We start from the raw sequence: 23,378 nt of genomic DNA, 5'->3' as shown, positions 1-23,378 counted from the left end.
ATCCCCACTTCCAATTTAGGAACAGTCAGAGAAACCCGAATATGTACACCATAAAATACCTTGCTTTTAGGCTTCTAGTTAGCCCACCTATGGCTTCCTCATGCAAACAGCTTCCAATCAGGGCATACCTGAAGCCTTCCCTTTTTTCCACTATAAGCTTTCCCACTTTCCTACTTGTCTTTGAGTCTCTGCTAAAATGCAAGTGACAGTGGCTGACCCCCTTGATATATCAAGATCTGAATAAATAGCCTTTGCTTGTTCTTAAAAAAAAATTATTTTTATTGTGAAAGGGGCATGTGCTCATTGCAGAAAACTTGAACAGTAGAGAAGAGCAGAGAAAAGAAAATTAATATCACATGTTTTCACCTCCAGAGACAACCTCTGCTAGCTTTCTGGAGTATTTCTTTCCAGCAACCCACCCATTTAAATGCATACAAGTGAATGCCAGATTCTTGTCTCTAACTGAACTGTGAGCCTTAGCTGGATCTATGGAAGACCAAGGATCTTATATTTAATTCCAAATGCAAATTTCTTTGCTTGAATATTCTAGAATATAATAACCACCTGGCATGTTGCCTTTTCATTTTGATAGTACCAATCTAGATACAACATGTAGGTGATAAGCTACATTCCGAAATATGACTAAAATGACACTATAGATCTTATTTTTATGAGTAAACAAATTCAGACTTTACATTTTTGTTCAGTTCTTCTAGGCTGAAAAACACAGGAATGAGATTCCGAAGTGGATTAGTAGAGACAGCTTGTTATTAAAGGCTGCCACTTCCGAGAAAACAGAGTATGTCTTGCATACTAAGCATTTCTGGCACTGTGAATAAATCCTTCACCTATGTGTTCACTCTAGTTCACACTCCCAAAGAGCCTGGAGGTGATTACTCAACTAAACATTAAATTTGATGAGGACTCTGTATTAAGAGATCATCCTCTTTGATTTTTTATTGATTTGTAGACTTTTAATACCAATTCTGATTCTACACATCTGTTACACATCAGAGTTAAAGAAAAGATTCAGGTAGAAAAGATTTACAATTTAAAGGAAGCATGAATGTGTTGGCAGGAATGAAAATCACTGAGTGGGAGTGCTCTGGGTGCAGCTGACTCTATTCTTGACATAACAAAAGTTGGTAAAAGGCCTCAGAGCAAAGATGAAATCTAAACCATGGAGATGAAATACCTGAAAAGCAATAGGAAAAGAAACTGTTGCTAAGAGAATTGGGGGACTCAGAAGAAAATGTCAAATTCCCAACAATGCTGTAATAGCCACATGATTGTATTTCTTTTTAAATCATAAACACATAATAGGCATAGTTTGCTTCACTTCATGACACTTTAAGGGTGCAGGCTGCAGTCTGTCCAGCACCCTTCCAGTCACCAAGCTGCCTCCGTCTCATTCCATGTGGTTCTGATGGGACTGCCAATACCAATTTATCCTCCACTCCCTGTCAAAGGAGTGGGCACATAACCAGTCTGGCTAACCGAGGTTCTTCATAGCCGTAAGGTCATTGGTTCAAAGGATGGGCATATGGCCCAAGTCAAGTCAATGAAAGAGTCTCCAAAGGATTGGTCTGTGGATGCTGGGAGAGAGTGCATCTTTGTTTCTATCTCTGGGCTCATGAGCTCCAAGGTCCACATGAGCTTAGAGCTTCTGGTGGCAACTGTGTGGCTGAATGGAGAACAAAGCAAACAGAGGTAAGCAGAAGGGAATGGGCAGAAAATGGGAAGGAATAGGAAGAGGGAAGAGAACTTAGAGTGAAACCACAATGGCAGTTTGAACACTTGGATCCAACTGTGTCACAGCCAGCTTGGCTTCCCAATTATATGCGTCAATAAATGCTCCTTTGAGCTTAAGCCAGTTTGATGTAGGTTTCTGTTACTTGCAGACAAAGAAAGACCTAGAAACACTTCTGACTCACACTTTGTAATTGTGGAGAAACAAAGTCCCAGAGAGGTGTTGCCAAGATTAGACAGTAAGGTGAGGGAAGGTCCTGGTTCTCTAGTGTGTGCCAATGAACTAACCAGCATCCTGAAAATAACCACAGAATCACAAAACTATAGATTCCTTTTCTACACGCCAGACATGCAATCTGCTGGCCTCCACATGGAGCATCGCGAACAGTATTAGCCTTTGTCATAGCACTGTAATTTCTGGACTCCAAAAGAACCCTGGACTCCGAAAATGGCTTCCTTTTAAGTCTACCATAGTGTTTTAATTTTCCCCTCTAGTTTCTTTTTCCTCCTTAAGGAAAAAAAAAAAGATGGAATTTATTTTTAGTACTATCTCAAAAATCCTAAGTCCAGGAGGGATAACTGGGCCTTACAAATATCAAGACAGAAGCTGAAAAATGAGGACTCTACATTACTCTGTGTCTCTTGGAAGCCATGTGGCTTAACTTTTGCTTGATTGTTCTTCTCCTTCCTTCTTCTATCTGCTTATGGGTCTTCTCATCCTTGTAACCGTGCCCTCCCCAGCACCAGGGTTACCCAACTTCTAAGTTCAAGCAACCCACAGTAAACGCTTCAGTACATTTAGATCAATTGTTCTCAGATTTTTTGGTCTCAGAATCACTTTACACTCTTAAAAATTACTGAGGAACCCAAAGACCTTTTGTTTGCATGAGTTATATCTATCAATATTTACCATGTTCAAAATTAAAACAGAAAAATTTTAAACACTTATTTAATTCATTTAAAGATAATGATAATAAATGTTAACCTAAAAATTTTTATTAAAACCATATTTTCCATAGGAAAAGGCGTAGAATTGTTTTAAATTTCTGCAAGTCTCTTTAATTTCTGGCTTCTGGAAAATGGATGAGATTTCTGCTTCCAAATGAGATGGGAGTAACAGGAATCAGATTTACCATCCTGCTTGAAACATCTAAGAAACTAGATAAAATATATAATGGTAGATTAGACATGGGAAAAGAAAGGATTAGTAAACTTGAAGATATCACAATTAAAACCATACAAAATGAAACACAGAGAGACAAAAAGCTGAAAAAAAAGTGAACAGAATATCACTGATACTTGGGAAAGCTTTGAGAAGACTAATATACATGTATTTGGAGTTCCTAAAGCAGATGAGGGAGAGAAAATAATTTTTTAAGAAATAATGGCCAAGATTTTAACAAATCCAAATTTGATGAAATTAATAAACCCATAGAAACAAGAGTCTTAATGAGTTCCAAGCACAGGAAACACAAACAAAGCCACACCAAGTCACTTCATAATCAAATTGCTTAAAACCAGTTGTCCAAAAACAAAGGCAAAATAAAGACTTTTTCAGACATACAAAAGCTGAAAGAATTTATCACTAGCAGATCTACATTAAAATAAATATTAAAGGAAGTCCTTCAAGCAAAAGGAAATCTAGATCTAAACAAATGGATAAAGCAGACCAGAACTGGTAATTATGTCAATAAATATAAAGGTTTCTTTTTATTGTTTAAACACCTTGAAAAGACAACCAATTATTCAGAGTAAAAACAACTGCAATGCACTGTGGAATTTATAACATGGGAAACAAAATGTATGACACAACAGCACAAATTCTCAGAGGGAAGAAATGGAAGTATATTATTACAGAGTTCTTCTACTGTATATGAAGTGATATAACATCAATTGAGAGTAGAATATGGTAAGTTTAAGATGTATATTACAAACCCTAAAGCAACCAATGAAACAAAACAAACAGTTATAAGCCAACAAAAATGATAAAAAGGATCATGAAAAATGCTCAACCCAAAAGCAGGCAGAAAAAAGATAAAAGGGAACAAGGAACTGTTGGGACAAATGGAAAACAAACGTCAACGTGGTAGGCTTAAATCCAGCCATATCAATAATCACATTTTATGTAAATAGCCTAAACATCCTAATGAAAAGACAAGAGATTCGGAGACTGGACAACAAAGCAAGACCTAACTATACCCTGGCTACAAAAAAACTCACTTTAAAAATGAAGACACAGGGCTTCCCTGGCGGCTCAGTGGTTGAGAGTCCGCCTGCTGATGCAAGGGACAAGTGTTCGTGCCCCGGTCCAGGAAGATCCCACATGCCGCGGAGCGGCTAGGCCCGTGAGCCATAGCCGCTGAGCCTGTGCGTCCGGAGCCTGTGCTCCGCAACGGGAGAGGCCACAACAGTGAGGGGTATGTGTACCGCAAAAAAAAAAAAAAAAAAAAAAAAAAAAAAAAATGAAGACACAAATTGGCTGAAAGTAAAAGGACGGGAAAATATATGCCATGCTAATACTAACCAAAAGCAAGCTAAAGTGGCTACACTGATGTTACACAAATAGATTTCAGAGCAGAGAATCTTAACACGGATAAAGAGGGTCATTTCATAATATAAAGGGATCAATTTATCAAAAGTTCATAACAAAACATGCATAAACATGTATGTACCTAATAAGAGGACTTCAAAATAAATGAAGCAAAAACTGATACTAATGAAAAGAGAAACAGCTAAATAACAATTATATTTGGAGATTTCAATACCCCTTCCTCAATAACTGATAGAAAAAGTAGAAAGAGAATTCGTAAGTACACAGAAAACTTGAACAACGCTATCAACTAATTTGACCTGATTGGTATTTATCATACACTCCACCAAATAATAGCAGAATACACATTCTTTTCAAGTGTACATGGATTATTTAAAGGTGACATCACTGGGTGGAATCTGAAACCATACCTTATAAGGTCCATATTATGCTTTGATGGATCTCTTACCCATACATGAAAGATCCATCACCTCGCACACCCCTGAAAGCGTCTTGCAATCCCCAGAATGCCCTGAAGCACACTTTGACAACTACAGATTTAGATTATTCAATTTTTTAAAAGAGTTAAATTATCAACTGAGCTGTAGGCAACTCTTGTGGCCTAGGTGACCATAAAGAATCTGTTACAAAGTGAGGAAGGCAATCCTCATGCTGATTTAAAGGTTAGATTTGGTGGGTAGTTTGGATTAGTTCAACTTCTGCAACAAATTGCTATGCTTTCCTCTTTAAATATCCTCTTGAAATGAAGTACCTAAAAGACTTGCTGTATCTGTGCACCACAGATGAGCACTCGGGAGCAGAGAGGGGCTAAACGTCACTGACACCACTCAGCTGACATATTCTGTCTGAACATATTGTCAATCTTTAAGTCCTTGAGGCAGGAACAGTATTACTTACATGTGCTGTCAGCATGTAACAAGGATCAACAGGCTCTCCGGGTACGAGAAGCGCCAAGAAACTAATAAATTAAAAAAGAGAAGACATTGGTACGTTATTTAGGGCACAAAATCTTACGTTGTCAACATAGCAGACACATTTGTTCTAGCCTCTGCAATCATGTACCCACTAACAATGTCTTCATCACTGTCTAAATGTTTTTGATAACGTAGACCAATGTTTTAATAATGACAATACTGGCTCCCTAAGAGTAACTGGTGACAGGGGGCAGAGCTAAAAAATCCTCTTCTCCTCAGAATCTCTGGGTGTGGGACAAATATGTCAGTTTTTTAAAAAGTGTCCAGGTCATTCTAACAGGCAGCCAGGGTTGAGCCCATCATGAAGATATCACACTCTTAGTAAACCTTACGGTCTTCCTCTGCTGCTCCCTCTTTATTCACCCCTCAGGGAGAATGTATGTTCAAAGACCTATATTACATATTTGGGAACATATAAAAATTGTAAGACAGACTTTGTTTCGAAGAGCTCTTATAATTTATAATAAACACAAAGATGTTACGTTCTATTATGGCGGCAGAATTAAGCTGGTTTACATTATGTGCCTACCTAACCTTTTAATAAGATGCTTAAAGAGGATAGAAAAAGTAAGTTACAAACAGAAGGTCAAACCAAATAATGCACAAAGAGTCAAATACAGAGGTTCTGTCGCCCTCTGGCAACATGGCATTCAGGGTTCAGTACCATGTAGGGACTGGAGCATGGAGGGAAAAAGGAAATGGAAATCAATCAAGGATCCCATCTCACAATCCTGGGATTCACCTATTTAGAATGAGACAAGCCCATAGAAAATAAGAAAGGAGTTGCCACCATGAGCTACATTTTAGGTATGGTGGAAGATCACTGGAAGAAGAAATTTCTGTTCCCAGGGTTTTAAAATAAGGGCTTACTAATGAGATGTGATCTGATTAACGCCTTGGGCAGAGAGTAAAATGGCTAAATCAAGATAAACTGATTTCAAAAAATTAGTAAAACCTAAAACTGAAGAGGGTCTTGTCTTAATACCAAGGCTCTGTTGAAAAGTGTGACTGCTTAATCCCACAACACCAAAACAAACGAAAGGTCACTTGGGAGCAGTGAAAAGACTAACTTGCTAAACAGAAGGGCCACAGTAAGAAACAAAAGGGTTCCAAATTACCTGCCCCATGAAAAACAGGTTCCCTTAAATTAGAACAACAGAGGAAAACAGACTTCTGTTAGAATAGTGGAGCAGCTAAATTTCTCCATAAGAAAACCTTTTTAATTTCCTTTTAGAAACTAGATGCATGTAAATTAAGTATTTATATTAGGAAATTACAACCACAGTCTACTCTCTGAGAATAAAAGGAGTCTTAATTCTACTGCTCATTAGCAGTAAAGAAAGAAAATGTAAAGAAAAAAAGTCTCTGAATGGTAAAGTTCAATGGGAACAAATCAAGTTATTTTAATTGTCCCATCTTTATTCAGATAGAGAGTAAATGGCTACTACAGGTCAACTAGGAAATCAGCCTAAAAGCAAAGAAACAAACCTAGGTTCCTGATACTCAGAGCAGGGCCCTCCTTCTATGCCACATCTCCTGCATATTCAACTGAGATGAAAAATATTCCATTGGAGATGAGAAAATATGATTTTCAGGATCACCCACTAAATGACAATGTACTCTACACAGTATCATTCTACACGGATATAAGGAGGACCCAATGCATCAACTAAACCAGTCCCTGTTTCCAAGCAGGTGAACCCCCAGCTGCCTGAAGCGTCTCTAGAGTTAGGGTAGCCACAGTTTCTACTAACATTCTGTGTTGAATAAGATGCTTGATGCTTTTCGTTTCATACTTTTTGTGTGTGTGACTAGCCAAAATCTCACAATACAATTCAAGTTACTATCTGCTGCTTTAAATTCTGATGTTGATGAAGAACAGCTGATTAGGGCCTTCACTGTAAGCTGTCACATGCTCAAAGACAAATGTGAGCCTTCCATTTTCTTCATTTCCATATTGAGTAATCCAAATGCTTTCTCCCAAAGCCTGATTTTTCATCCCTTTAACAATTTAGATTTCTTTCTTTAGACAGCTTCAGTTTCTCTGGTTCATTTTCCAGCTGGATAATTTCTTTAATTTACTGAGATCACGCTGAATCCTTGCCTATTATCCAAGAGGGATGCTAATAAAAATAATAATGCTAATATTTAACAGTTGTGAGATGACTACATACCATGTACGAAACTAAGCACTTTCCCTAAGTGGCAGGATTATTTGGGATGTTTGCTGCTGGAAGAGACTCAGAAGAATGAGTGATGTCTTTCCCTCCCCTATTCCAAGAAGACAGCCACACAATTCTATTTTGAGCTTGAGTCCCTCCCCTCCATGGGTATCATTACCTTTGGAGCTTCTGGGCTGAAAACAGAAGTTCTCAAGGTCCACAAGGCAACTCCTCAGCCAGGCTTTGGCTTGGAAATCTGGTGGAAAATGAGAGGGTGAGGGTTGCTGGGAGAGGGGCACATCCCCCAGACAGGCTGCAGATGTGCAATGGACCACACCTGTGAGGCATCTGTGGAAGGAGATGGGCACTAATATCCGAGGCCTTGAAGCAGAGGTGAGGATCTTGAAGCTGAGCCTGGGGTCAGCGGGGGGAGGACCTCTGTGGGGAGCATCTCTGAGCTGGCTGGAGCATCCACGCCCAACAGACACAGGAAGCGTTGGCCAGGGAGAAGAATCAGGATGGAGGGATAGCTACCACCAGAGAAAAAGGACCAGGCCGCTTCCATCTTTTCCAGGTAGTAGCTGAATCCCCTGGATTTTGTGTCAATCTAGGGAGGCGAGGCTCCTCCAAATATAACATATTGAATTCTTGATAGTCTTCTGAGTAGGTGCTCAATGCCAGATTTAGTTTGATTGAGGACAAATAAATTGATGTTTTGCTGCATAGGAGGGTAGTGGACCAGGTCCCTGCCCATCACACAGATGTTCTCTAATTTTATACTCACAGGAACCATTTTCGGCTCCAGCAGCAGCTCTCCACCTCATTTTACAGATGAGGCTTAGGGAGGTTAAGTAACTTGCCCAAGGCCATACACATGCTGCAAAGAATCCCAGCTCTGCCTGATTCCAGAACCCATGATCCTTATCATACTACAGATGATTTGGGCTACTCTGTAATTAAAAAAAAAAAAAGACAGATTTAACTTTGCAAATAATTATAAATTAACTACATCATCCAAACATGGAGAAAGAAACCAAAGTCAACTTAATTTTATATATTCTTAGATATAAAATTGTGCTGTGTCAGTTTTTTTTAATGACATAAAAATTCTAGCATAGATTTAACATGGACTAAAATTTTAAGTTAAAAAACTTAATTCTCAGCCTGGAGCTGTTCACTAAAGTATCCAAGTGAAGAATGTGGTACCTTAGTTTAGTATTCACCAAGCAACTATGACATGCCAGAACTGTACTGGGCAGTCCTAATCTCTGAGGATAAAATTCAAATTCCTTGGCTTTACAAAGTCATCTGCTAGCATCATCTTCATCCCTTGCCTAAAAACATCATCTTCTCCAGCTATACTAAACTGCTTGCATGTGACACTTACACTGGCAACTCCATTACAGCACATACCCTCCAGAAGCTAAAAGTTTTTTGCATGACTATCACCTCCTAGCCTCTAGGTTTAATGAAAAGAGGGACTATATTTTAATTTCTATATCCCTAGTACCTAGCTCGGTGCCTAGCACGTAATATTCAAATACTATTCATAGAATGGATGAAAGAAAAACTGAATAAAATTGCAATTTTAAAAGTACTTGGTCTGTTTCCCATATTTGCAAGACTAACCTCTGACCCTAATGTCTTTCCCCAAATGGTAGATTCATATTATGAGAATCTTTCAGCACCACTAATTAGACCCAGTAAATTCTGGCTGAGAGCAAGAGAAAGGGGATAAATAGAAGGCAGGAAAGCTGCCAGCTCAGTCTGCATTTCCAGGCAAAAACAAGTAAATGCATTTGCAAAACTGGGTGTATATCCCAAGGGATGCAAATTGGTCATAGGCTTTGGCAACAAGCCTATTTTGCTTTAAAGCACACCTCTTAGTACAAGGTTAGGAAAACCAGAAATTCCCATATATAAATAATTGATCAAAACTTGTAAGAGAATTTGACAAAAACATCCCCAAACTCTTAGAAACCAGTTAAGTAGACTATTAAATAACTACAAAAAGTAAATGATTACATTTAGCACAAGAGTCAGATTTAACTTTAAAAAACAAAAAAGAAAAGCAAGCCACTAATTTTAATTTCAGATCATTGTTGAAAACACAGAATTGAATATTATAAAAAGGAGGGAACAAGCAAAACTTTTAGTCCTGAGATTGCTAACTATTTTGTAGACACAGGAGGCATAAATATGTTGGAAGGGTAGATAGCATAGATAGCCAAGTACTATACTTAGGAGTAGAAAGATACAGGGAGAGAGCCAATTAGGGAAGAAAAATGGCTTAAGATTAAACAGCCAGCCAAATGTATGAGGCTTGTCCAGGCTGAAAGTCATCCTTTGGTTACTGCAGCTGATGAGTTTATCATAGGGATAAATGGGGACATCTGAACTCACAATTCAGGACACAAGATGAAGCTACCACAGTCTGAGACCAGCTCTAATGATCCAACAGCACAGCTGGCCAAGCTATCATTCAGTCTCTCTGCCTCTTGACAGTTTGGGGCAGTTTCTGCTTGTTTCTTCTCCCTTCTCCACTATGACTACTTTCTCTCTGCTTTAGGGCTTTGTTAATTCATGGTTTCTTTTGGGCCTCTGCTTTTCTAGCAACTCTTCCTGCTTACACTCTGTCCTGACTCAAACTTGCAGTAACAGAGATTCTGGCTGGGTCAGCAACTCACTGTCAAGGATGCAAAGCCTCTATGGGGCAAAGCTCTTGTGCCAGCTGGTTTCATGAATTCCTCAAGGCCTATAAAATGGCTGGCTGCTTGAGGGCCAGGCATCAATTACTGACCCATTCAGCTGTGGCTGAGAAAGAAAAGTGAAATAATCCAACCAAACTTGACCAACTTCCTGCTTTGTTCAGACGAGGGCTGAGGGTGTAGCAAGCCCTCACAGAGCCATCTAGTATACAGTGGTCCCATCCAATCTACAACTATTAAATGTCATACTCTAGATTCAAGCACCTCTCATTGAAATATAAATGGTTTATATCATAAAATTGGAAAAGGAAAGACTGAAGATGATGACGGGGGAAAACTGAGGAGATATTCTATAGGAGGGCAAGGACAGAATCCTGAGCACTGATGGAGAGCTGGCCTCAGAGAGCAACATCGCTTTCACAGAACTGAAGAAGGGAGAAAGAATTCATGCGTGTTGGTTTTTATCTCTTTGGTAAAGTCAGAGGAATAAAACGCCGATAGTTACAGGATGAGACGGATTAGGAGCTTGAGGATAATAAAGGAGCTTTGGAAGAACCATTGTAGGGAACATACAAGTGGACAAAAGATTGATTAAAGAAAAAACATTGCCAAATATAGGACTCAGAAGTTCCAGTAATATCTTGATAAGCACTATTTGCAGAAAGTCAAGTCAGATGTTCTCCAGCAACTCAAAGTTGAGCAGTCATCTTAAGGTTAAGGGTTGAGACCACGTAAAAGACAAAAAGTCTCTAGGATGTTACCAGTGAGGGAATCTACCATATAAATGAGACAGAGATCTAATAATGAAAAGATATGAATGGAACATGCACCTGATAATTCAGCAAAGTCATTCATAATTGGATATAATATGTAGGCAAAAAAAGGAATGAGAACACTTCCCTTCCACATTTTAGCATGCCTGCTTATGAAGAAAAGAAATTAAACGTCAACTCCTTGTAAAAGAATTCTTCAAGTATCATAATTTATATGAAGCATGATTCTTAGTTATATCTCATATTTGGCAGGGATGCTTATGATATCTTATGTAATATGAATGCTTTAGCTTGCAAATTTTTGTTAATTGTCCTAGGCCATTATTTATTTAGAAGGGGAAGAGAACCAATCTTTCTTCACACCCAATACATGTCAGTTCCAGTGCTAGGTGCTTTACATATGTTATCTTATTAATCTTCCTAATAGTCCTGTAAAATAGGTATAACTGTAAGTTACAGCTGAGAAAACCAAAGTTCACAGAGGTTAAGTAATTTGCCCAAAAATGTAAAACAAGTTTGACTCCTAAGCATGTGTTCTTTCCAAGAGGTTACACTGCAGAGAGCTGAATAGGGAGCTGTCAAATGAATTCTGACTTTCTCCTATTGCCAAAAGCTTAGTAGTTTATATATGACCTTACTACAAATATGGACTGATTTATAAATCTTTGTCCTCTCCAGAATATTTTTCTACGTTTAATTATTTTGATCCGTCAAGAGGTACAGAGGTGCTATTACAGAACACACCTTTGAAGGGAATAAAGGAGTGTGGGTTCTAGTTGTGGAACCTTAGGCAAGCTTTTTAACCTCTTTTGTGGCCTCAGTTTTTTTTTTTTTGCGGTATGCAGGCCTCTCACTGTTGTGGCCTCTCCCGTTGCGGAGCACAGGCTCCGGACGCGCAGGCTCAGCAGCCATGGCTCACAGGCCTAGCCGCTCTGCAGCATGTGGGATCCTCCCGGACTGGGGCACGAACCCGCGTCCCCTGCATCGGCAGGCAGACTCTCAACCACTGCGCCACCAGGGAAGCCCTGCCTCAGTTTTTTTACCTAGTAAAATGAGGACTTTGGACTAGGTGGTGTCTGGGTTGTATTTGACTCAAGTCGTCATTCATTCTTTCATTCATTCAGTAAACAGACTGAGATTAGGCACTATTTTATGTGCTGGGAAAACACTGGTGAATGTAGTTACATTCTCATGGAATTTACACTCTCTAAAATTCCTGATCTTAAGACAGTAATTCTCAAGGTGGTGAGGAATCATAGGTGGAACAAATTTTCAAAGTCACTTAAGGAATACTTTTTTGAAAGTATACCTATACCACATCCTAGATTCACAGCCTACTCCCCACAAAGCACCGTGGGGAGCCAGTGCTATTGATAAGCATTTGTGGTATCTTTCTTAAAGGCTTGGTAGAAAAAAGGTTGAGAATTAGTGTTCTAAGTGATACAGCAAATTAAAGAGATGCAAGTCATATTGCTCTGTTTGTAAGGGAGACTCATTAAGAGAGCCAATTCTAAGCTTAAAGTAAGTTGGAAAGTGCACTTGAATTAATAGTCCCTGATTAATTTAAGTCCTATGAACACTTGTACCAATCACATAACAGAAATATTAGAATGCTTACCTATGTTATTATTGGCCATAATCTCTCGCGCTGAATTCACGTGCAAAATCACTTGATTAAAAACACCACTATCCTTCTGGCAATTAATTTTAATATCCCAGGCTACAGCCAGTTTTCTGTTTCTAAATACAAACAAACAAGCAAACAAACATTAATGATGTCATAGCATTTTGGTGATGAAAAGCCTGCGCACATATTCTTCTTTCATGTTCTGAGAATCAACAAAAACTGAAATGTTGGAAAGGTTTTTAAAATGTTTTCCCACTCCTCTCAAATCTAACAGTTATACCTAAAGTTTATGCTACAGTAAATATAAAATTACCATAGAAATGTGCATGACTTGAAAATTAGAAAAAAAAGAAAACACTTCTAGTTTAATACTGTCAGTCATAGAATGTTTTATTTTAAACTTGCTGTTCAAACTTTCAAATACGACATGTGTGGCAAAGAAACAACAGTTAACACACAACATCTGCCACAATTCTATCTTCGAACTGCCTTTTCTATATTATGTGATATGTTACAATTTCTTTCAATTTCTTACATTCATTGTATTCTTAAAGGCAGCAATGTCAATTTTTCTGCTTTGAAAACAGTTCCATTAATGTTCTGAAATTACTTAAAATGACAACTTTTTCCTTTCAGTATTCTACTGCTGCCCACATTAGTGACATAATTCAACATATTAATACATTGTTGAGAGGTACACTGTACTCAATAAATCAACTCCCAACTCTAAGTTAAAATGAACTGCAATCAAAAACAAGCATCTTTCTAAATCAGTTTACTCAGCTACTTTTCTCAAAAATATTTCCATTCTGAAATAAGTTTTTCTGTGAGATACAATAGTTTCATTTTTATTCCTAACAGAACTCATGCTGTACTTTTTTTTTCAAAATATATTCGATATATTCTGTGCAAAATGTTAAGTTCTGTATAGGTATGTACCTTATTTTGAAAAAGTTTATAAAATATAATTCCTAGAAATAACCTCAACATTAGACAATAGAGGAAGAAGAAACATATCAGAAAAAGCCTAATTTTTCACAGGAGAAAATAAGTATGTTCTTAAAGCTCCAGTAATACATTCCTTGAAAAAACTCAGAATGCACTTTGGTCATTATTAAACATATTAGAACACAGGCAAATAAAATAAAATACTTTTGTTGTTTTCTACAGAAAGAAAATATGGCTGAATTGAGGCTGATCAAAAGGAATGGTGAGAGCAAAGTGATATTACGATATGGCTCTGTTCTCTACACATTCCTGATCTTAAGATGATTTGGGGATTAGAACTGCACCAATCAAATAAATAATTTACAATTAATTATTTTAAATTCCCAGAAACATGGTAAAAAATGTGAGGATATTCAACATGATACACCTTGCACCAAGAAAATTCTAGACTGTCTCAAATAAATTCTTTGTCTTAGAAACTAGATACCCAGTTTTAAAAAAAAAAGTTTGCTAAAACATTTCATGTTTCACGTAACTCCTAAAATTTCTTGATTGTACAAACATAACAACTTAAAATCAAGGCCCAATGTAAGATACCATCATATTCGCCCTATTTACCTAACATGCCAACAGGATAAGTTCTCATTTGGAAACTTGGCAAATTATTTAGGGGGGAGGGGGTTAACTTTCTAGGTTAAAAGCATCTAAAATAGCCCTTATATAATTGGGGGTTGAGGGGGTAGATGTACCAGACTAAGTTTAGAAGGTAGAATTTGCAAGCTATAGCTATTTTTCCTGAAAATTCAGATACAGTTTTACAACTAACAATCAGAAGAATATTTAATTGGTTCTTAACCTTATTCTTAAGTTGTTCATTTGAGTGTGGTATGAATAGCATACACTATAGTGTACCATAGGGAGAAAATTATTTTACTTGAGTAAACATAATGTACTTTAGTAATATCAATAGGCACTTCACTTGTGAGATGAGCATATACCTCACTCAAAAGGATACCATATCATGCCCTAGTACACTATAACATATCCCATATAAAGATACGCATTAAAAGTAACAATTTTAAAAAGTGCACATTTTGAGCATGCACAGTTGGAGCTGTGCAAACAGCCCAGTGTTTCAAATAAATACAATTATTACTAGTTAATTTTTATCAAAATATCTTACAGTATGGTAACCATTTACAATTATTGCTCTATTAAGAGTTTTATCATCAAAGAGCACTTGTTGACCTGTTGTGTAATACCATATATATTAATACTGAAGGGTGCTTAAACTGCAGCTTAATCAATTTAGATCCTGGCATTGTTCTGAAATAATTCAAAAGAAACCCTGACTGGATCTTGATTTACTGAAGAAAATGCTTTATGTGTTTAGCTGAGTCCAATGCTAGGTTATAAAGTTAAAGAAGTTTTCCTCAAGTAAGGCAAGTCACGGCATTGACGGAGAAACAGTGCTTAGCAATGGCTTCTCTTCTCACGATTTGTTATTTTGTCATTATTTACGAGCAATTACCAGGATCTCAAGTATCTGGATATCAGTTTTATCACCCTTTCAACAAGTAAGTACATCAAAGCTAAAAATAAAATATAAAGACTAAAATAAATGTAAAAAACAGTGAACAAGTGAAATAAATATAAGAATTGCACAGGACAGTCTGATGTAAACACTTCAATTTCCCAGCTGAGACTCCTGAAGCAAAGAGTCAGTGACTGCTTTCAGGCAGCTTAGTTGGTACTCTTATTCTGGAAAAGAGGCTACATCTTCTTTTCTCTGAATTGTCATGATTTAATCTTCCAAAGCTAGTGAAAAAATAATAGAAATAGTGACCATTAGAGCCAGTTTTGATACTACAACTTATTAAATTATATCACATAATACTGTTTTTATCTAAATTTCATTCATAAACAAGTGTAGGTTCTACTATTTTAAATTCTTTTATCCTTTTATTTTCAAGAAGAATTCACCTTAAACAAATAAAAACGTGGAAATCAGATTTCTCTTGCTTTTTTTTACTAGGAGGTGGCAATATACACATACTACTTGTTAATATGAATATACTACACCTTACTCACTAGCAGCTTTGCACATGTTGGAGGATGTATGCATTGCTATATAGATAAATAATATAACTTATGGCCAAAACCAGAAATAGGGCTCTTTTTTTTCTTTTTTATCACCTAAATTAGATTCAGATTATAGATGAGTAAAAATAAATACTTCAACTTATCCTATACAAGAGTCCCATTTGTAATGAATACTGTTCCAAATTAGGAGTTCCATCCGTATTATAAACCAAGAATATTTATCATTCTTTGAAATTAAATGTGAAATTACTTAATTAATATTTAATATTATACAATAAAATCAAAATGACTCCCTTACTGTACATGTGAGATCTCAACAGTGCTGGGGTAAAATAAATGTCACAAAAATATAATAAGGCACTAAGAAATTTTAAAATACCTGCAGGCTCTTACCTTTAAATTAAATCCAAGTAAGTCACTGATAACACCAGAAACAGCTGACAGGATGACGACCTGGGTGATGTTATAAAGCAGTGGATTCATTGTAAGCCCGTATAATCTAAAGGGACTGTCCAATTCCTAGCAAAAGAGGAAAAAACCATGAGCCCAGATTCATTAAGAATTATCAGTTAAATTAATTCAGGACAATATGCAAAGAGAATTTTTAGAAACACTGTTTCAAAAAAAAGTTACAAAATTATGATAGCTTTAGAAAGAATAAACTTGGTTGAACTTGAAATAAGTAAATATACTTTTAGGTTTTCTTAGGAGAAAATGACTTTCATTTAAAAGAACTCTGGGCTTCCCTGGTGGCGCAGTGGTTGGGGGTCTGCCTGCCGATGCAGGGGACGCGGGTTCGTGCCCCGGTCCGGGAGGATCCCGCGTGCCGAGGAGCGGCTGGGCCCGTGGGCCATGGCCGCTGGGCCTGCGCGTCTGGAGCCTGTGCTCCGTGGCGGGAGAGGCCACAGCAGTGAGAGGGCCGCGTACCGCAAAAAAAAAAAAAAAAAAAAAAAAAAAAGAACTCTGTAACCTAAATTTGTAACTCCAATTTCTATCCCAAATGAATGACTAATAAAGTATCGATCTAGTAGGTACAAGGTTAAAGAATATTTTTTATTGTAAGAATAGAAACTGAAAGAGAATATCTTTTCGCAGAAGATTTAGAAATTTAGTTAGCCAAATTTTCAGCCAATATTAATACATATAGTAAAAACTCCCCCTTGAGACAATTTTCAAATACATGGATTCATTAATTAATTGACTGATTCAAACATTTAAAGTTCTATATGTGCCAGGCACTGTGCTAGACTCTGAGAAGTTAAGATTCAGTCCCCATGCTGAAGGACTTTGCAGTCTAATAGACATGCAAATAAATAATTCAACTACGAGAGTCCCACAAAAGAGATATGCATAAAAGGCAGAGGGCCATACAGGAAGGTGCTCCTGAAACTTAGTGCATGGGGGGAAAGCTGGTATTCCCTAAGACACATGAGAATATGGCACCTTTGAATTACTACAGGTTGTGCATGGGAAGACGTACCTTACGTACTACTTAGGTAAAGGTCATCCTTTGGGCAAACTGTGCCTAAAGACTGGCACTAAAGGAATTTAATTGGGGGAGTAGTATATCAGATGTGCGTGTGAGAAATACGGATTAGAGAGCAACGAGACCAGAAGGAGGAACGCCCTAAGAGCTCGGTGTACTGAAAGCTCAAGTGAGATATGATGAGGGTCTGACTTAGAGCAGTACTGAGAGGGAAGAGGGGACGAACTGGAAGATTTTGAGAGGTTGAGCCAATGGGCCCGAGAATTTCTTGGCTGTGAAAAGTGAGAGAGAAGGCGCAACCTATATATTAAGTCCCAGGTTCTGACTAGAAGACTGTTGTGCTTTGTATTTTAGTTACTTTTATATTTCTTTCTACTTTGCAATTGAAGCTACTCACAAGTGTCATCTTTATAGCCTTCTCCCATCTAGCATAGTGCCTACACTATCAAGATATTCAATATCTACTTATCAAAAAACCCACCCACCTCTTCTGAACTCTTTCAATGCCTTATACTGTGATGTGCAATCTATACCCTCTTAATGCATTTTAAGACTGAAGAACTGACTGAAGAATTAACCATAGCATTGAGACACAACTAATTTCATACCATTCTATGAACACTTAAAAACAACTTTAAGAATTACATTCAATTTGTTACAGAAACTGAGATTTAAAAAAATATTTTCCTTTTAAGAAGAAAAAGCATTACTAACATTGCAAAGCAGTGATAAAGATACTTTATTAAATTACCTCCAAAGTTATTATTATGAGATCAGATATACTGAAATTATATTCTTTTTGATTGTTACCAAAATGCTTTGAAAATTTAAATATTTATTGGTGATACCTATTTATTATAATGATTATGTATAACTACTTTTTAAACCAACTCAGGCAAAGCAAGCAGAAGACGGCTCTGAGAAATACAAAATGAAAAAAATTTGCAAATTAACATCAAATCTTCTTTTTCAAAATCTATTTTAAGTTCTAGGATGCAAAACATTTCCAAAGATGCCAACCTCTACAATACTCTAAACATTATTAAAAGTCTTAAAATTTCAAAAGTGAATAAAATTTCAAAATGCACTGATCTGGATTACTTGGATTAATTTTTCAATGAGAAATAAAATGTCTATTGCATGAATGTGCTCAAAAATAATTTGGAAAACAATTTTGATAACCATGAAAACCAAACACCAAGTAGGATCTACAAACAAAAAACTAAGATATAATGTTAGAGCAGCATTTTCTACATCATGTCCATTTTTAATTTCGTTTTTACCTTTAGCAGTTTAGTAGCCAGTTTTAAAACATTATTCACTAGTGTCAGTTCCTCCTTTTTGTTAGGTTTCTTCTCCATTTTCAAGTAGAGGTTTATCTTTTATTAAAAAGAATAAATAATTAAATATACTTAAAATTATAACAAATACTTTGTTTTTAAAAGGTATTTAGAGATATCTGCTAAAATAGTAGTAGTAGTTCTCTGGCTATTATTGAGATTATAGGTGATATTAATATTCTTCTTCAGACTTAACCGTATATTCCAAATTTCCTACAGTGAACATATTATTTTATAATAAGAAAATAATAACTGTTACTTAAACTTTTCAAACGTAACTAAAAGCTGAAAGAAGGAAAACTGGATGTCATTATTTAAAATGCAAAACACCTTAGTCACAGGGTCAAATCAACCCTGAGAATAAATAATAACTGGAGTAAGTAAATCAATTGGTTTGTCTGCTACTTTCCCCTTTCCCTCTAATTGACTTGGTCTGACATGACTACCAATTTTTAAAAATCAAACTATCCCTGACAAAATTACTCAACAAGTTCACTAGAAATAAGTTTGTTTAAATAATTCCTATGAAATGATAAGGAAAACGTTTAAACAAATTCATTCAAAATAAAGTTAAGCATCAAAATTACTATCCTTTATACTTTCTATTGAATGAAAGTTTATGCTTATTCAAATACAGCTCTGCTACACTGCAAAGCAAACATACCCCACTAATGGTTTAAAATCCATCATTTCTACAAATGCTACTTCCTTCTTATCAAATGAATATGCGACATAAAAACAGTAGATTAGACTTGAAGTCTGCATCAAGGCAGAAACACTGAAGAAAGGCTTGTGCCCTATCAAATTTCAAGTTTTGCTCTATAACACAAATGGTCTTAATCTAATAACATAGGTTCCTGAAAATTTTAAAGTAAATATGGGACTTCCCTGGTGGTGCAGTGGATAAGAATTCGCCTGCTAATGCTGGGGACATTGGTTCGATCCCTGGTCCGGGAAGATCCCACATGCCGCGGAGCAACTAAGCCTGTGTGCCACGACTGCTGAGGCTGTGCTCTAGAGCCCGCGAGCCACAACCACTGAGCCCACGTGCCACAGCTACTGAAGCCCGTGCGCCTAGAGCCTGTGTTCCGCAACAAGAGAAGCCACCGCAATGAGAAGCCCGCGCACCACAACAAAGAGTAGCCCCCGCTCACTGCAACTAGAGAAAGCCCGTGTGCAGCAACGAAGACTCAATGCAGCCAAAAATAAATAATTAATTATAAAAAATTGAAGTAAATGTAAACATTTTAGTTTAATATGTAGACTATAGACATTAATTTAAAACATAATAAACATGCATTCTCACCTGTTCAGTAAGTAATATTGAGGTATTGCTATATTTTTTACTTGTTTCTGATCCAAGGGTAACAAATCTTAGGAGAAAAAGTGTTAACGAGATGCACCAGATTACCAGTTCCCAATTGTAGTGACAATCAAGGAAGATCTCATGTACATGAAGCAACTGAAAGTGTATGAAAAAGGCAATATGAAGAAACAATATGATTCAAACAATTTCTTTTTAAAAGAAAATAACATTTTACTTCATACAGATAGATCATGGATATAGAATTACATTTTTAAAACATTCCACATTTATTAGGAAATATTTCAAGCACATAAAAGGTATAATGTAATCAAAACCCATCTAGTTACTTCTGTCAAATCTTAATATTTTGCAATATTCTTTCAGATTTTTGAAAAATAGAAGATTAAAGCTTCAGTTGAAGCCCCTTTAAACTTTTCCTTTCATCATTCCCCTTCTTCCCCACCCCTCTGTAAGGGTAATGAATTTTGCATTTACCTTTTCCATGCAGTTTTTATAGTTTAGCTACATATTTATCCTTAAACTATGTTATTTTATATATATTTTAGAATTTATATAAATGCTATCACATTGCCCATATCATTCTTCAATTTGCTTTTTATTCTACTGGATTTTTGTTTTCAAAGATTATCCATTTTTCCATGATACATTAAGCTCAAATTCATTCATTCTAACTCCTACAAAGGTACTACAGTAAAACAATCAACCACAGTGGATTGGCCTACTCTACCAATTAACATTTATTGTGTTGTCAATTTCCTTATTATAAACAATACTGCAATAAATATTCTCTTATGCATCTCGTCTCCTTGTGCACATATATAAGACTTTCTCGAGGAGTTAATAGCTAGGAGTAAAACTGCTGAGTCCTTGGATATTCACACATTCAACTTTAGTAGATATTACAAACTTGTCTCTGAAAACAGCTGTGCCAATTTATACTCTCAGCAGTGTATCAGTCTTCCCTTTGCCCTCATATTTGTCCACACTTGGTATTATTCAACTTCTTAGCACCAATCTGCCAATCTGATGAGTATAAACTGTTCTCTTACTGTTTTAATTTTACTTTTCCTGATTACTTAGGGAGAATGAATGTTTCATATGCTTATTAGTTACTATGCTTCCTCTCCTGTAAGTTATCTTTTTATATTCTGTATCTAATTTTTTTCTATTACGTTGTCTGTTTTTTTAATTGATTTGTAGACGTTATATATTCTGAATAACAAAGCTATTTAAATCATGTTATTTTGTCAGTATCTCTTCCCAGACTCTCTTTTGTTGTTTATGGTGCCTTTTGTAGTACTTACAATTTTTAGGGAAGGGCAGGACAGAAGAATATATGAGAGACTGCAGGTATCAGGCAAAAGTCTAAAATATTTACTGTCTGGCCCTTTACAGAGGAAGTTTGCTGATATTTGGCTTATAGGAACAAAATTGATTCTTTTATGTTGATGTTATATCCATTTTTGTTGATCTTGACCTTCTAAAAAATGTATATTTTTAATAATTTGTCCTTAAAGTTACCTGAATATTCTACACAATCATATAGTCTACAATGCTTTCTTTTCCAATCTTTATACAATTTCTTTTTCCTATCTTCACTGGTTAGTACCCTCCATTAAAATGCTGTCTAGAAGTTATAGACAGGGTACCCGTCTCATTCCTGATTTTAAAGTAAATATCTCCAAGATAATAAATATCATATGTATAATGTTTGCTCCAGTTTTTGAAAGATATCCTTTTATCTAACTAAGAACAGTACTTTCCAGTCATTGTATGAATCTCCACTGAAATTTGCCAATTTGTTTTCTGTAAATATGTAGATGATCAGATGATTTCTCCTTCTTTAATCAATTAAAGGAGTTCAAACTAGATAAATGGCTTTTCTAATGTTGAAAATCTTTGCATCCCAGGGATAGACTGTCTTGGTCATGGCATATTTAGTTATTAAATTGCTAGCTTCATCTTCCTAGTATCTCTGAATCTAAGTTAGCTCACTGCTTCCTATTTTCATACTATCTGTCTGGTATTGGTAACAAGGTTATACTAAGTATATAAAATGAGTTGGGGGAATATTCCCTCTTCTCTCTAGATCTTTTGTGTAGGATTAGGATTACTTGTTTATTCGAACATTTGGCAAAATTCATCTGTAAAAACGACATGGGTCTAGATGATTTTTGTTGCTAGCAGATTTTCAAACTACTGAATCAGTACTGCTTTATGGTTATAGGTCTTCTCAGCTTTTCAGTTACTTTCTGAGTCAGTTTTACTTAATAAATCACACATTTCTACAAAATAGTCCACTTAAGCTTTTAACTTCAATGACAAAAGTAATTTATACTAGTACTCTGAAAAAAAATTCTCAACTGTTTCAGCTTAATACTGTGATTTTTCTTTTTTAAAATGTGTTATTTGTTGGGGGCTTCCCTGGTGGCGCAGTGGTTGAGAGTCCGCCTGCCAATGCAGGGGACACAGGTTCATGCCCTGGTTCGGGATGATCCCACATGCCGCGGAGCGGCTGGGCCCGTGGGCCATGGCCGCTGAGCCTGCACGTCCGGAGCCTGTGCTCCGCAACAGGAGAGGCCACAACAGTGAGAGGCCCACGTATCGCAAAAAAAAAAAAAAAAAAAAAAAAAAAAAAGTGTTATTTGTAAGTATGTTTTGAAATTTTCAAACATATGGTTTTCTTGTTGCTGTCGTTGTTTTCTACTTTAACTGCATACAGCTAGTGGTCTGTATGTCATCAGTTGAGAATCACTTTGTCACCTAGTACATGAAAAAGTTTTACAAACTGTTCTGTGCCTGAAAAGAATATGTATTGTCCAATTACAGAACAAAATTTTTAACTATCTTGTTTAGATACATGTCTATTGTATTTTCATCTGCTTAATCTATCAATTATGAAAGAAATGTATTAAATCTTCCCAACGTGGTATTCTGTCAATTTCTCACTACAGTGCTATTGATTTTGACTGTATATAGGTATGTTTGAAGTTATGGAATCACATGCATACAAATTTGGAATTATTAGATCTTCCTGATGAATAATTCTCTAAATTTTTGTCAGGTTTCTCTTTATTCCCAATTACGCTTCTTAGGTTACAGTCTCCTTCATCTGATATTAATGTAAGTTCACCAGCTTTCTCTTGGCTAGTATTTATCTGCAATATATTTTTCTTTTTACATTCCAAACTTTTCAATGTTACTACATTTCATGTGTCTTTTGTTGATAGCAATCGATAGATTTTATGTTCATTAGAGACATAACTACTACAGCATGTACTTCAGGAACATGGAAATTAAACCTTGAAGAAAAGACTGAAATGCAATAAGCAATTGTGAGTAAAGAAATCAGTCTTTTTCCTTTTGGTTGCTTTTAGATTTTTCTCTGTTTTTGGTGTTCTGCAGTTTTTCTATAATGTGTCTAAGTGTCGATTTATTTTTATTGTGGCTTCTTGTTCTTGTTGTGCCTCCTAAACCTGAAAATTAATGTCTTCCATCAATTCAGAAAAACTCTTAGCCATTACCTCTCCAAATATTGCTCTCCCTCTTCTTTCCATCTGAAATTCCTATTAGATATATGTTGGATCTTCCAACTGTCTCAATCTCCTTTTCATATTTCCATCTCTTCAT

At 36.3% G+C, this 23,378-nt stretch overlaps 1 protein-coding gene across 1 annotated transcript in view; it reads right to left on the bottom strand.

Moving 5' to 3' along the window:
- PHTF2 (putative homeodomain transcription factor 2) overlaps positions 1 to 23,378 on the bottom strand; it is a 163,112-nt gene that overhangs the window by 37,274 nt on the left and 102,460 nt on the right. The window contains exons 15-21 of the mRNA XM_060020316.1: positions 19,728 to 19,883; positions 18,365 to 18,460; positions 15,989 to 16,114; positions 12,536 to 15,310; positions 8,221 to 8,386; positions 7,615 to 7,692; positions 5,198 to 5,258 (exon numbers count right to left, since the gene is read on the bottom strand). Of these exons, the coding sequence (XP_059876299.1) occupies positions 15,290 to 15,310; positions 15,989 to 16,114; positions 18,365 to 18,460; positions 19,728 to 19,883 (399 nt within the window). The 3' untranslated portion in view covers positions 5,198 to 5,258; positions 7,615 to 7,692; positions 8,221 to 8,386; positions 12,536 to 15,289. The remainder of the gene's footprint in view (positions 1 to 5,197; positions 5,259 to 7,614; positions 7,693 to 8,220; positions 8,387 to 12,535; positions 15,311 to 15,988; positions 16,115 to 18,364; positions 18,461 to 19,727; positions 19,884 to 23,378) is intronic.

Source organism: Delphinus delphis, chromosome 9 (genome assembly GCF_949987515.2).
Source record: "Delphinus delphis chromosome 9, mDelDel1.2, whole genome shotgun sequence".
NCBI classification, from domain to species: Eukaryota; Metazoa; Chordata; class Mammalia; order Artiodactyla; family Delphinidae; genus Delphinus; species Delphinus delphis.
This window is presented reverse-complemented; position numbering and strand designations above follow the sequence as displayed.